This window comes from Saccopteryx leptura, chromosome 5, assembly GCF_036850995.1.
Source record: "Saccopteryx leptura isolate mSacLep1 chromosome 5, mSacLep1_pri_phased_curated, whole genome shotgun sequence".
Classification (NCBI taxonomy): Eukaryota; Metazoa; Chordata; class Mammalia; order Chiroptera; family Emballonuridae; genus Saccopteryx; species Saccopteryx leptura.
Window position 1 is genome coordinate 111,134,500 of NC_089507.1, and position 14,250 is coordinate 111,148,749.

General features: G+C 46.6%; 1 protein-coding gene across 3 annotated transcripts in view; it reads left to right on the forward strand.

Moving 5' to 3' along the window:
- CCNY (cyclin Y) overlaps nt 1-6,442 on the forward strand; it is a 229,533-nt gene extending 223,091 nt beyond the window's left edge. For 2 of the 3 annotated variants that reach the window (XM_066386070.1, XM_066386069.1), the window contains 2 exons: nt 1,165-1,327; nt 3,926-6,442. In XM_066386070.1, the coding sequence (XP_066242167.1) occupies nt 1,165-1,327; nt 3,926-4,042 (280 nt within the window). In that variant the 3' untranslated portion in view covers nt 4,043-6,442. The remainder of the gene's footprint in view (nt 1-1,164; nt 1,328-3,925) is intronic. The other variant, XR_010751634.1, reaches the window with a different exon arrangement.
- Nucleotides 6,443-14,250: the final 7,808 nt, after the last annotated feature.

Sequence of the window (14,250 nt, forward strand, 5' to 3'; positions counted from 1 at the left end):
AAGGCAGCAGTTACAGCAGAGTGTGAGGAAGGGCAGAATTGCGGCACTGTGTCGTATGCTGGGGGCACAAGTGTTTTTGGGGAGGATGTATGGCGCTGAGCCCAAGATCCCACCCTAGGATCAGCACTCAACCCCCCTGGCCAGGGGTGGAGGTGGGGGTGCTCTGTTGGACAGAACATTGTCCCAATATACCAAGGTTGAGGGTTCGATCCCCAATCAGGGCACAAACAAAAATAAACCAATGAATGCACAACTAAGTGGAACAACAAATTGATCTCTCATTCTCCTTTCTTTCTCTCTAGAATCAGTAAATAAAAAAATTAAAAAACAAAACAATAGATTGCTGAGAACTTTTCATCCCCAGATGGTAACTGTTGAGAAGTAGTCCAAATTTAAGATAACTTAAATGTGGACATTCTCAGAGTAGAAGTTTTAAAATGCACTATGGCTCCCCACCATCAGTTGTCATCAGCATATAACTTAGCACCTGCATCCGCCCATGCCTGACCATTCTATACTGAGTGGTTCTGAGTGTGGCCAGGACCCAAGTGTCGGCATCCAAGGAGGCTGGTCAGAAATGCACATTCCGAGGCTCACCCAACCCGATGAACCAAAGACTAGCCCTCCGGGTGATGGGGGCTGCATGCTTGGGTTTGGTGACTGTGGCTTTCGTTCTCTGGGGGAGACTGGGCTGTGATTCACCCTTTCCTCTGTCCTGTGCCTGAGGAGCCTGCCAGTAGCCCCTCCAGTCTTCTCTAGAGGTGGGGAAGGGGTATCAAGGGGCACCTTCTGCCCCAAGCTCTGCTCTGGGCTGCACTCTTGCCTGCACTGCCCTCCACCCAACAGCTGTCAGTGCTCCGCTGCCTTGAATCCGAGCCGATGGTCTGCACTGGGTCTGCCACTGGGCCTGCTCTGCATCAGGTCTTGGGCAGCAGTTACTTGCTAACCACCTGTCAGTCAGGCCTCGACCTTTGGGGCACTCGGCAGTGGACTTGGCTTGTAATACCAACATGATGGTTAAACTGCAACTCTTGTCCAACCAGGTAGTTCACGAGACGGCTTTTCTCCCCGATGATGTGCATGGCTGGAGCCTGGTGTCCAGCAGTGACCATAGCAGCTGTGCAGCAGGACAGCAGCTGACAATGTGCTCTTCTGTCTTTGCAGGAACGAGCTAGAGCGACAGTTCCTTGAATTGCTTCAGTTCAACATCAACGTTCCATCCAGTGTTTACGCCAAGTATTACTTTGATCTGCGTTCTCTAGCGGAAGCGAACAACCTGAGCTTCCCCTTGGAGCCACTGAGCAGGGAGAGGGCTCACAAGCTGGAGGTAACATGCTTTAACATGTTGCATTTGGTGCACTGTTGCTGAAGCGTCATCAGGGTGCACAGGCGGGTGAGATACCATGTGATCTCTACCTGTGTGTAGGTATAAAACAAGGACAGGGTGCCCTGGACTTAGAGCTTTTCAGGTAATTTAGTTGACTATAATTTGTACAACTTTATGTTTTCTTCAGTTATCTTAAAATTAGTTTTTATTTAATGTTCATTGTTCTATTTTTTAAATCAAAGGTTTTTTAAAGGTTTTCTTTTTAAAAAAATAAGCCACAGAAAGGATTTCCTAGCATGCACTTTTATAAAGAAAAAGATACTAGAAGGCCCTAACTATTGGGAATCCAAAAAGAATTGATTCTGCTTTTTAGTTTGCACATTATTTTTCCCACAGCCCAGCTAAAGTGAAGGTGGCCCTTTGGCCTGGGTCTGAGCTCTAGACCCTCATTATTACGTTGTATGACTGTGCACCACATTGTGTGGAGCTCAGCTTCTGGTTTGCACCATGCTCTTCCCACCTGTTTTTGTCTGGATGATAACACTTGTGAACTAGAATTCAGTATCAGGGTGAACACGAACCCAGTTTTAGTCTGCTGTTCTCACACCCCTTTCGTGCTCTGAGGTGAGGTGAGGTGAGGAGAGAAGCTTGGAGCTCCTGGGTGCCACCCAGCCCTGAAGGAAAACAGGTTTGTTCTCTGAACGAGAGTATTTAGTGGCTCACATCAGCTGCACTGGATGCACCAGCTGGCTGAGACCAGGGAGCCATGCTGCTATCACTGCATTCACTCATCTGAATTGAAGGAGGGGAGAGTGAACCTACTCCTGGTATAGCCATGTCAGGCCAGGTGCCCCAGGCAGGAGGAAGGCCAGTGGCTGACGGCAGGTGCTCTCTCCTCCTCAGACACAGACCTCCCTCCTGCAGGGCTGGGCAGAGACTCTCTGGGAACGCAGACAACGCCCCTTTGAAGTGATTTCTTAGGATGGGGTTTCACTGTTTGCCAAACCCCAGCATTCCTATTGGTGCATTGGGTTAACAAATGTGAACCCCATGTTGAAAAGCAAGGACTGAGACCTTGTAGGAGGTGCCATAACTTGAAGTTCTGTGCCTACTCAGATGCCCACCAGTGGGCTATTTGATTGTGCTGGGGGCAAGATAAAGTGTGGAAATAGGGGTGTACCAAGAGCCAGGGCTAGTACAAAGTGGCCTTTTCATTAGCAGGGTCATTTCTCTTTGAAATAAATTAATATCTCTATGCACATGGAAGATGTGGTTAACTCGAACCTCAGGTTGCATAATAAAATCTAGAATAAAATAGTACATTGCTAATTTATGATATTGTATTCAGACTAACTTTAGGAAGTTTAAATAAATGAAAACAACTTGTTTTAAAAGTTGACTGTTCAAATGCCCTTAAGAAATCGGAATCTTCTTCAGATATGTCCTCTTTATGCATGCAACACGTTTCAAAGGCAGCGGTCTCAGTATCACCACCTGCCTGATAACCCTGATTCATCCTCATCTGTAGGAAGACGCCCTGGTCTCCTGTCTCTCTTTAGTCCGTCCTTCCTGCTGCCAGTAGGGTTGTTTTCCTAAAGTGCAGGTATAGGTTTTGGGACATTAGTTCTTAAACTCACCAGCACTTGTGCTTTGCTCCAGAATAATGCCTGAGTCCTGGTGTGGGGCAGCCGCAGTGTCGGCCTCCCTGGCATCACTGCTCTGCCTCCCCTGCTGCCAGTGGTGCCACCCTTAGTGCACCCTCAGCTGCCTGGCCGCCCAGCACCTGCCCTACTGATGATGCCGGTCCCTCCTGAGGGTCACCTGGAGGTCTAGTACGATGCCCATCCTCAGTTATGAGTTCCCCCTAGGGACTCCCCCAAATAGAATCAGATGCTTGGTCCCATTTCTGGTGCTTTAACCATGTACTTGTCATGTCCATCCCTCTATGTGAATAGCAGACAGGAACAACGCTCCACTAGACACAAGTTTACTCAGGGTCCTGTGGTCCAGGGCTGGCCCAGATCTCCCCTGGAGCGGCTATGAGCAAAGCTGGGAGCCTGCTCTGCTGAGGAGACAGACATCATCTGCCCCACATTTCTGGGTCCCTGCCTTCTGCAGCAAAGGTCTAAAGGGAACTCGGACACTTGTCATCTCCTGCTCTGATGAGTCTCTGATCAGTGATCACAGCTGAGGACTGTGCTCTCCCCCACCTGTGTTCAGGAATTCCAGGGCTTCACAGCCACCCGTGGGGAAGGTGCCGTCATGGCCCCAGTAAAGACAGGGTCTCTCTAAGGACTTCAGTGGGGCCCAGGCCAGGTCACAGCCCTGAGTGCAGGTCCAGCATTGAGCCTGGAGCTGGCTGACTTGGGCTGCATTGCCTCATGGTGGTTGCACATTGTGAGGTTGTTTTCTCAGCCGACTCTATACTCCTCCCTGTCCTGCCCCGTGGGCTGCACACCACGTGAAGCAGGGCTCATCTAGCTTTGTTCTGTGCATCCTCTGCTGCGTGTGCAGTGGTGCTGCACATAGCCATGCAGTGTCTGAGGAGTGGGGGGTGGGCAAGGGTCCCCTGCCCTGACCTGAGCTGTCTCTCCCCAGGCCATCTCCCGCCTGTGCGAGGACAAGTACAAGGACCTGCGGAGGCCTGCGAGGAAGCGGTCTGTGAGTGCTGACAACCTGACCCTGCCACGTTGGTCTCCTGCCATTATCTCCTAACTGTGGCCTCCTGCTGGAGGCTGCTCCACCCCTCAGCGTCCTTCAGTTTGAGAAAAGACAGACTTGGGGTGTTTTTGTTTTCGTTTCTTTCCTTTTTTTAAATTCGTAGCTTCATCGGCTGCCTTGGTGACAGCGCAGCCCTCACAGCAGGCATCAGGGACAGGAGACCAGCGCCTGGGGTCCTGCCCGCATCCACCTGTTGTCTGAGCAGCGCTCCTCATGGAGAAAGAGACTCTAGTCCTGAAGGAAGGGAAGGGAGGTGAAGGGTTCAAGGGCACGGCCATTTCTCACGTCTCTCATCAATCAGTAGGTGAATACAATGGAAACCATAACAGTAGTAACTGCTTAGATGTGCATTAAAGACAGCGTGCCGCTTGTCACCTCCGTCTGGTCACTCTGTTCTGTGAGACTTCTTGCATTCCTTCTAGCTGCTTTTTTGGGATTTGGGGGGCTTTTGTTGGTTTTTATCTGTTTTGGTTTTGGCCCCACAGAGCAGAAAATAGAGTTTGTACTATGGCACAGACATCCTGGTTCTTTTTCTTGGCACTGGGCCTGCAAGCTGTCTCCTGACCTTTCTTCTCTGTGTGGACGCACTTGCTAAACTTCTCTACTTTACTTTGTACCGTTTTCTTCAACAATGGCAACGTTAACTTTATACTGCTGAACCAAAAGAACCCCTTTCCCTCTGTATTCCTCATAACCCCCAAATTCTAGATGACATGGTGCTTGTGCCTTCTGATTTTCATGCAGTTGTTTTTTATTCATGTGACCTGGAGTTGTAGCTGCAGATCAGCCAGACCTCGTGGGCCAAGGAAGCTGCAGGAGAGGGTTCTCTGGGACCTCTCCCAGAGCAGTTCCTGAGGTGGAGCGTGCCGTTGTGCCCCTGTCAGTTCATGCCTCTACTTCCACACCCATTGTTGCAAGCAATATCCTTGTCAATTTTTATATATGCTTACTTTAAATCAAAGTTAGTCTATTTGTATAAATTTTTTTAAAAACCTAAAATTAAAATTAAAAAACAGGGTGGGTAGTCCAGTGGGAAGATCATTGAAGGGCAAATGTTACTATTTACTAAGGTATTTTTCACAGAATGATTGAATAAAAAAAAACTTGCATTTTCATTGTGGGTGCTTAGAGAAGTTATACAAAATTCAAACTGTGAAGGTTTATGCTTCATTAATTATGACCGTATGTTTTTGTTTTCTGGCTGTCCCTAATTTCCTTACGGGCTAGTTAAGAATTTTTTATATCAAGTAAAATAAAAAAGATTAATGATCAAATGTCAGAGTAAATTTGATATGAAGTCGGAGAACCTGAGTCAAGGAAGCACGTCTTGCTGGGGGTCTTGCATGTTTCCTTGGGTCACAGTGACGGAGGTCTGACTCCTTTCCTCTCTCAGTCTCTCTGAGGCAAATGGCGGCAGCCCCTCTGGATTTCAGCTTCCTCCTACGTGAGCTTGGAAAACTGTGGAGTCTTGTATTACTGGTCTTGAATACCCATTGGAAACAGAAGGAATTTGGAAAGTTGAAATCCTAAGAACGCCTCACTGAACGTGCTCGGCAGGCTTCAGTGAAATTTCCTGTCCTGTCTAAACAGAACTGGGCCAGAAATAGAGTCGAGTTCTTTCAAAAGCAGCAAGCCGAAAAGGACAAGTTAATTATTTTTCCATTATAATTGTGCTGATACACTGTATGGGTACCAAAATCAGTGTCTCTCTTCAAGTAAGAGTTGGATTTAGAACTTTAGAGATCTAAAAATGTAGAAAATAACCTTTTATATTCCCTATTATGTAGAGCTTAAAAAGGGACATATTTTCTTAGCTGAATATGAATACCTCTCAAGTATAAATTAGTTCCTCTCATGGAAAGGACTTTATTTTACCAATCCATTTCAGGAAAGAAGTTCTGCCTTTAAAGCAGAAATCTTATTTTTATCCCTTTTATTTGAATGAGAGAGTTTTGAAATTGAATTATGTAAATATTTCAATGCATCTACTATTATTTTGTGGAATTTATTAAACTACTTAAAAATTGTATAGTCTATATATTGTATGTACATAGAGTCTGATAACTTAAAATTGAATCCCGTAAACCCCAGCTCAGTCTTTGTTTAGACTATTTAATATTGTTTTAGCCTTGTGCACTGGACTCTACCTCTGTATAGGAAAATTTTCCATATTCATTAATAAGTATTGATCTGTATCAATTGGTTATGTTTCTTGCACTAAGGATTTTAAAAACTGCTATAAGTGAAGACTTGACTTTGCAATATGAGTCACTTGACACATAGGCAGACACTTTTGTTTTATTTTTCTACATGATGATGAAGACAACCTTCTGTTCTTTGGTTTGTTCTGACTTTGCCAAAAAAAAAAAAAAAAAAGTACACCAAAAAACAAAATCCAACAATAGTACAAGTGCAGTCTGTATTGATAAGGGTTAGCAACTGTCATTTGTTTGCAAGGTAATGCAATGTCTTATGATTAAAGCTGGGTTGTTGCTCTTTAGGAATATGTTGTCTTTGAACGCAGTTTCATCATCAGTGAAGGATGAAGAAGACCACACAATTCATTGAATTTAATTTTAGATGTGACTTAAAGTCACTGGGAGAGTGAATATCACAGTGAGTTATTTTGATTTATTTTACTTTTTTTTTTAACTGGGAAAGAGAAGTCAGAGATTTTAAACCAAATTGGAGGGCAGGTTGTATCCATGCCCCCAGGCCTTGCTGCATGAAGTCAGAGCCTGGGTCGCCTGCTCAGTCTGGTCCGGGTAAGCGAGGGAGCCCATTCTTTGGGCATTGGCAGGGCTTTTCCATCTTGGAGGTTTTCTTGGTTCTGGAATTTTGAACCTCAGCTAAGCTGCAAAGCAGAATTTTGGGAGTGAGCAATTTTGATCCTTTCCTGCTGCTTTTGGTAACCTCTTACCTGGGGCCATATTTTACAGCTTTGAATTTTTAAAAAAATAAAATATCATTCCTGGTTAATTGTAGGTATTTAATAAGTGTTAAATAAATAAATACATAGAACAAATAGTGCCTGCCTCCCTGCTGCATTTGTTTGAATATTGATGTAAAATTCAACAGATTTTGTGGATGTTGAGTGAACCAGGTCTTTGCAAGAACTGTGGAAACATGTCTTAGTCCTTCAAGTCTTGAGTGGCTCAGGAAGTTACTCAGACCGTGGAAAAACCTTTGGCATTGAAATGCTTGCCCACTGGCAACCTGCTGGAGTGCATCCCGCTTACATCCCTCTCTCCCTGTGACTTCACTGCCGTGTCTCAAGACTTGGGTTGGGTAAATCTTAGAAACGTGGGCCATCTGGAAGCCCAACCAGAGAGCCCCTATTGTTGAAAAAGAGGAGGAAACGGAAGCCATGCCCTTGAGCTGAATCAAGGAGAGAATAGTTATTTGGGTTTGTATTTTAAGCTCTGTGGGTTGCAAGCAAAGCCTATACACATCTTTGCTATGGTCATGGTTTGCTGTTACGGAATACACGGTTACTAGAGCATTTGCACTTGAACACAAAGTGCCTCACAGGTGCTAGATGGACCTCAGCACAGATGAGGGGTGTGTAAGGGTACTCACAGCCACAGAAGTGGTAATGGAGTTTGCCCCTGAGCAGGTCAGTCAACTTCCTTTCCAGTCTTCCTGTTCCGTGTTCTTACTAAGTCTGTACATGTGAGGCTGCTGAGGGTCTGTCGTGTTGCTTCTGATGAGAAAGTTTGTTCGTGAGTTCAAATCAGCACCAAGATGACCTGCTGTCATTCATCTCAGCTGCAAGAGCCGTTGGAGGCAGCTGTGAGCACGGTGTTGCACGCCTGAACTGCGTGCCAGGCGAGGACTTGTCCATTGTAGGTCTTTCTAGAAAGCTTTTGGGAAGAACCTGTCACAGTGAACTCAGACGGGGTGTCTGATGGAATGATGTGACAGGTCTCAATAAGCTTTGCTGTACCATTTGGTGACTCAATTGGGTAGAGGGCCTTATTCCTTTGAAGAATTTTACATGAATGAGTTTCCAAATACAAGCTAGAAGAATGGCATTCCAAAGTGAATGATGATTTGGACAAAAATACTCAGTATAACTAGAATTTGTGCACATCATTATGTTAATGTGGGTATTGATGTGTATTGTGTTAGAAATTTGTATTTTAGTTTCAGTCCAGTGTTTAACTTGCTATGTGGCCTTGTTCCTAAGAGTATTTGATGCTAATCAGAACCTCATTGTCCTCAGGGATTAATGATTAAAGTCAGTGGTCCTGCAAGGGAGAATGAGGCAAGTAAGCCAGGGTGCTGGATGGGGCCAGTGTGAATCAGAAAGAAAGAAAGGAGAGTTGTGTTAAAGAAATGACGTTTCTATACAATAACAATGTCAATATTTTGAGTACCTTAAAGCAGATATGGTTGCTACCAAGAAAATTAGAAAAAAAACTAGAGAATGATGAATAAGAGTTCAGTAAGATTGTAAGATCACTATACAAAAAGCTGATAGTTTTCCAAGTAAGCAGCCATAACCAATTAGAGTATATAATGAAGATGAGATGTCATTCTCAATTGCAACTAATTAACATCTCCCAGAGCAAACACATGAAGTGCTCACAATGTGCCCAGCACAGTTTATGCCTTCCACATATGTTAATTCATTCACTATTCATCACGGTTTTTTTTTTTTTTGGTTTTTTTTTGCATTTTCTTTTCTGAAGCTGGAAACAGGGAGAGACAGTCAGACAGACTCCCGCATGCGCCCGACCGGGATCCACCCGGCACGCCCACCATGGGGCTACGCTCTGCCCACCAGGGGGCGATGCTCTGCCCATCCTGGGCGTCGCCATGTTGCGACCATCCTGGGCTTCGCCATATTGCAACCAGAGCCACTCTAGCGCCTGGGGCAGAGGCCACAGAGCCATCCCCAGCGCCCGGGCCATCTTTGCTCCAATGGAGCCTTGGCTGCGGGAGGGGAAGAGAGAGACAGAGAGGAAGGCGCGGCGGAGGGGTGGAGAAGCAAATGGGCGCTTCTCCTGTGTGCCCTAGCCGGGAATCGAACCCGGGTCCTCCGCACGCTAGGCCGATGCTCTACCGCTGAGCCAACCGGCCAGGGCTCATCACGGTTTTTTGAGGGAGCTGCTAGTACTCTTCCTGGTGAGGGAGAAGGCTTAGGCTTGAAGAGATTAAACACCTTCCCCTGGACCAAGGTTAGAAAGTGGGATGAGCCAGGAAGCCTGACTCCAGAGTTTAATTTAACCTCCATGCCATGTAGCCTCCCATTGCCACGCATTAGGGAAAACAACCTGTCCAGAAACATAGTGGGCTGGAGAGTGTCCTCCCAAAGTCATGCCAACCCAAAACTTGTACAGGTGGCCTTATTTGGAAATGGGTTCTTTGCAGATGTAATTAGTTAAGATCATTCTGGAGTCAGGTGGGCCCCAAATCCAGTGACTGCTGTCCTTGTAAGGAGGGAAGATTTGGAGGCACGAGGACAATGCCCTGTAACAACGGAGAGATTGGAGTGACACAGCCACAAGCCAAGGACACCATGCAAGAGCACCATCCTGCTGGTACCTAGATTGCAGGCTTGCAGCCTCCAGACTATGAGAACACCTTTCTGTTGTTCAAACCACAAGCATGTGGAAATTTGTGATGGCCACCCTGGGAAACTGGAACACCTGAATAAAGAGAATGCTAAACTCTAGTCAGGCATCAAAAAAGATGTGAATGAGACACACCACACACTAAGAAGGTCCCTCCCCTTTGTCCAATGGGGAAAGCACGCCAACTGCTGTCCCCACTTAGGACCTTTATCTGACCTGTCATTTCTGTTTGCATGTTCCCCTACATTCTTCCTATTCAGGCATCTGCCTAAATGTCACATTGACACCTCTTGTGCCCCTGCACCCACCCACACATGCAGGTGGTAGACTCCCCACCCCTCTAGCTGCACCTGCAGCAAAGTGGGCACAGCTCTCCACTCTGCTTTTTTCCTTGTTCATCTGTCATCCTGCCCCTGGTATTTAGAGGACTGAAAGCAGCAGCTGGGAAAGAACTTGAACTGGGTTTGTGTGAATCTGGGAAACTGAGCTGAAAGGAATCCCACTCAGAAATTTTCTGTTCCCTCCCCTCTCTCCCTCGGTCTATCTCTCTCCCTTCTGTATTTCTCCTCCTCTCTTTCTCCCGCTCCTTTTCCTCCCCTCTTTGTCCCTCTTCACCTCTTGTTTCTCTTTTCCTCAGCCAGCCCTCTCTCTCCATCTCCCCCCCCCCCTTCGGCTATTTCTCTCCCCCTCCTTTTGCTCCCTCTCTCTTTTCTCTCCCTCTGTCTCCCTTTCTCCCCACCTCTCTTTCTTCTTTCTTTCCACTTCCTCCTCTCCTTTCTCTCCCCTTTCTGGCCTCCCCCTTATTTCTGAAAGGGACAGAGTTAGGGGAGATTACTCTCTGCACATGTAAATACAAAAGGCTGTAGAACTCAGAGAAGTTTCAGCAGTGTCATTTAATCTATAAATAATTGCCTTAAGCATAACTCCCCCCCCCCCCCCCGAAATGTAATACCAGTCAGTTATATTCTGGGCACTTCCAATGTAGGAACTTTTCTTATTCATCTCAGCAACTCCTTGGTGTAGGTGGAGCAGGCGCTGTCTCCAATGCTTTCCAGGAGCTGAAGTCCAGAAAGGTAGGCGACTTGGCAAAGGTCACAGTCAGAAACCAGCAGGCCTCCAGTTCATCTGCAGTCGCCCCTAAAACCACCAAGAAGGGTGGCTACTCCTGTCCCTTGACTCTCCATGTGTGTTGTTCCTGAAGAAGGGACACTTGTGATATTTTCGCTTGTTAGGAAAGCATAGCAATGCTGTAAACATGGGTGGCATGCAGGATGTTATTTTTATGGCTGTTAAATGCAGTCAACACGCAGATGATGGGTCCAGCTGCTCAACACGAATTTTACAGAAGTTTAGGAGTTGTCATTCCAATGTTGCTGCTTGACTCTCCAGTGACATCCCCTGCCCCAGGTCTCGGTTCAAGTGCTTCAGAGGGTCTGGGACTTCTTACGTAGCACCCACTGCCCCCTCCCCTGAGGCCACGGCCCCTCCTCTGATATGTTTGGATCTCTGGACTGTGGTTTTATCTTTCTGTATTCGAGGTACGTTTTACCACTCCCAGTCAACTTGGCTCACGGGCTCATCTCAGTCCACACTGTTCTTCTCCCTTATTCATGTTTCAGCTCAGAAGTCAGCCCTGGTGGTCCTTTCTGGTCCCTTCACCTGCAGTAGCAAGGATTTCAGCCTCCCACTGTCGACAAAAGAACGTCCAGGCTGAGAAAAACTCTTAAAATAAAACTCTTACAAGGGTTTACCTGAGTCAAACTGATGGCAGTTGCTGGGAAGTAAGATCTTAATGAATTGAGAAAATGCTCTGGAGAATGGCAGTTTTTCAGCTTATTTTATACATCAGACTCAAAGAAGAAGACATAAAGAGAGGTACATGAAATCCATTGGTGGTAGATTAGGGGGAGGAAGAAAGCAAAGCAAGGAAACCTTGGATTGGATAGAAAGCAAATCAGAGATACTCATACTAAATATTTCATTAGTGGATACAGGACAGGTAATATGTTTGCAGCAAAGAGAGATGGTGTGCGGGCGATAACGTAACAAGGAGGGGTTTCCCTGCTCCCCTGAAAAGATCACTCTGACATTTCAAAGGTGTGTTAGCTCAGATGCCCAAAGACAATTCAAAGTTAAACCTAGGACATGACTACCCACCATTTTAGTTAGGAATTTTCATGTTCAGACCATCCTGTGTGGTTGCTGCCAGTCTCTGGGTTTGCAGGGCCACTGCCAGGATCCCCTGGGTTTGGCAGGGTTGGCATGTGGCCCTTTTTCTGTGCACACACCCTGTCACTCACTGTTCGCCTCCTTGTTTTATTTCTTCCATGGTATTTTGTAGTGCCGCTCACTACTGAGAGTTTGACTTGCCTGTGTTCTTACCAAAGGCAGACCTCACTCTAGTGGTGGGATTCAAATAATTTAGCAACCGGTTCTCTGCCCTAATGACCATTTTAAGTATAAAAAGTGATATACAGAAAGGTAGTTTATTATTTCACACATTTAATACTTAAGAACAATAAAAGAGGTACACAAACTAGGTTATGTTATGAGAGTTTTAAAATATTAATGAAAAAATATTAAATAATACCTAAAAAAACAAACTTATTTAAGATATTTCCATATTACTTTTTGATTGATGTCCTCTCTTGCAATTTTTTTTCACCTGTGGATGGAATGAACATTACTGCAGGTGCTTAGAATATGCTGTTGTGCAGATGAACATTAAAAAAGAGTAAGGAATGTAAATTTGTGATTTTCACATTGGGCAGCAGCCCAGGCGGCCACCTTAAGAGAGACCCTGGTTACAAGTTCCATTTTAATAACCGGTTCACCGAACTCAACAAAAAATTAGGTATCAGTTCTGCACCGGTGCAAACCAGATGAATCCCTCCACTGCCCCACTCCACCTGTAACAGGAAGCTGACTTTGCCGCCATCAGCTCCATGGAGCTTGAACAGCCTGCTGCTGCCCCAGCTGCCAGTTTCCTGGGGTCACCTTCACAGCACCCACAACTGCAAGTGGTGAGGCCCAGACCAGCAGCACCTGCGACCCCCTCCCCCCCCCCCACACACAAAGCACTGGTGACACAGAACACAGGCCTCCCAGTGATGGCACCTGCTGGTGGGGACAGAAGGCCATCACCACAAAGGTCTTGGGAACAGTTAAGTGGTTCAATGTAAGAGACAATATGGTTTCATCAGGAGGAATGAATGAACAGATGGTGATGAAGAACCAACTAGGAAGTCCCATCACAGTGTAGCAGAGGGACTGGAGTTTGCTATTGTTGAAGGGAAAGGGGTGTGGAGGCTGCAGATGTTACAAGTAAGGTGGGAAATACAAAGCAGATGTGACCATTCTGATGCTGTCCGTGCCACAGGCGCCCTCCACAGGTTTACTAGCAGAATTACCAGAACAGTGAGAGTGGGTAAGGAGAGGGCTCAGAGACCCAGTGGGCGTGAACCAAGTGTTCTTCCTCTCGTGCAGTGAGGCAGAGACAGGGTGGAGGCTGCTGACAACCTGGGTGCAGGAGCACCAGATAGACCAGTCAGATAGAATATGCATCGGAGCACAGACCACAATTCTGTAGGGTCCCTTCTCTCAGCGAATCCTGCAGAGGGTGACAATGAAGGAAGTAAGAGTATTCAGGGAGCTGAGACCCCAGGTCAGCAGCTCCTCCAAGCCGTACCTGCGATGACTTCCATTTCTGACACATACCATAGGACAGCAAAGAGACAAAGCAGTTGCTGCACCAGCTGAGCACTGCCTTCCCCTGAGGCAGGCTGACCCTCTCTACTTTCATCCAGACCGCTCCCCCAATAAGCAGTGGACACAAAATTCCAGCAATCAGAAATGAACAGAAGATTGGAGCTGAAGACCTTTAAGTGCTTGCTTTTTGTCCGTTGACCAGATAACGAACTATCTGTAATGATCTATGCAGCATGGGGTTTTATTATTTTTACCTAAAGAAGTCTCTTTCTGGTAATGACAAAAATTTTTTTTTCTTCTTTTCCAAGTGAGGGGCGGGGAGATAGTGAGACAGACTCCTGTATGCACCCCAACTGGGACCTGGCAACCCATATCTAGGGCCAATGCTCTGCCCATCTGGGGCCATTCTCGCAACCCAGCTATTGTTAGCACCTGAGGTGGAGGATCCATCGAGCCATCCTCAGTGCCTGGGCTGATGCACTGGAATGCATAGAGCCATGGCTGCAGGAAGGGAATGGAGAGAGAGAAGGGGGAGGGGTGGAGAAACAGATGAGCGCTTCTCCTGTGTGTCCTGACCTGAAATTGAACCTGGGACATCCAGAAGGCTCTACCGCTGAGCCAACCAGCCAGGGTCCAGATTACACTTAGATCTAATAGTGCCCCTGGGCAGAGGCTGCTAATCTGGCTCTGCTCCATCGCCCAGTCACTCCACAGTCCACACGATCCATTTCTTCCGCACTGCATCTCCCTGCTTTAGCGCTGTCTTGCTGAGACAAAACAGAGCGTCGTAGTTGCAGGGTTGGTTCTGGGGAGGTCCTGGCTTTCCAACAGCACTAGCATGACAAGGGCGTTTCCTACCTTCCTTTCATTTTTGTTCCTTAAGAGTAAGCAAATTTAAGAGACTCTCTGAGGAGA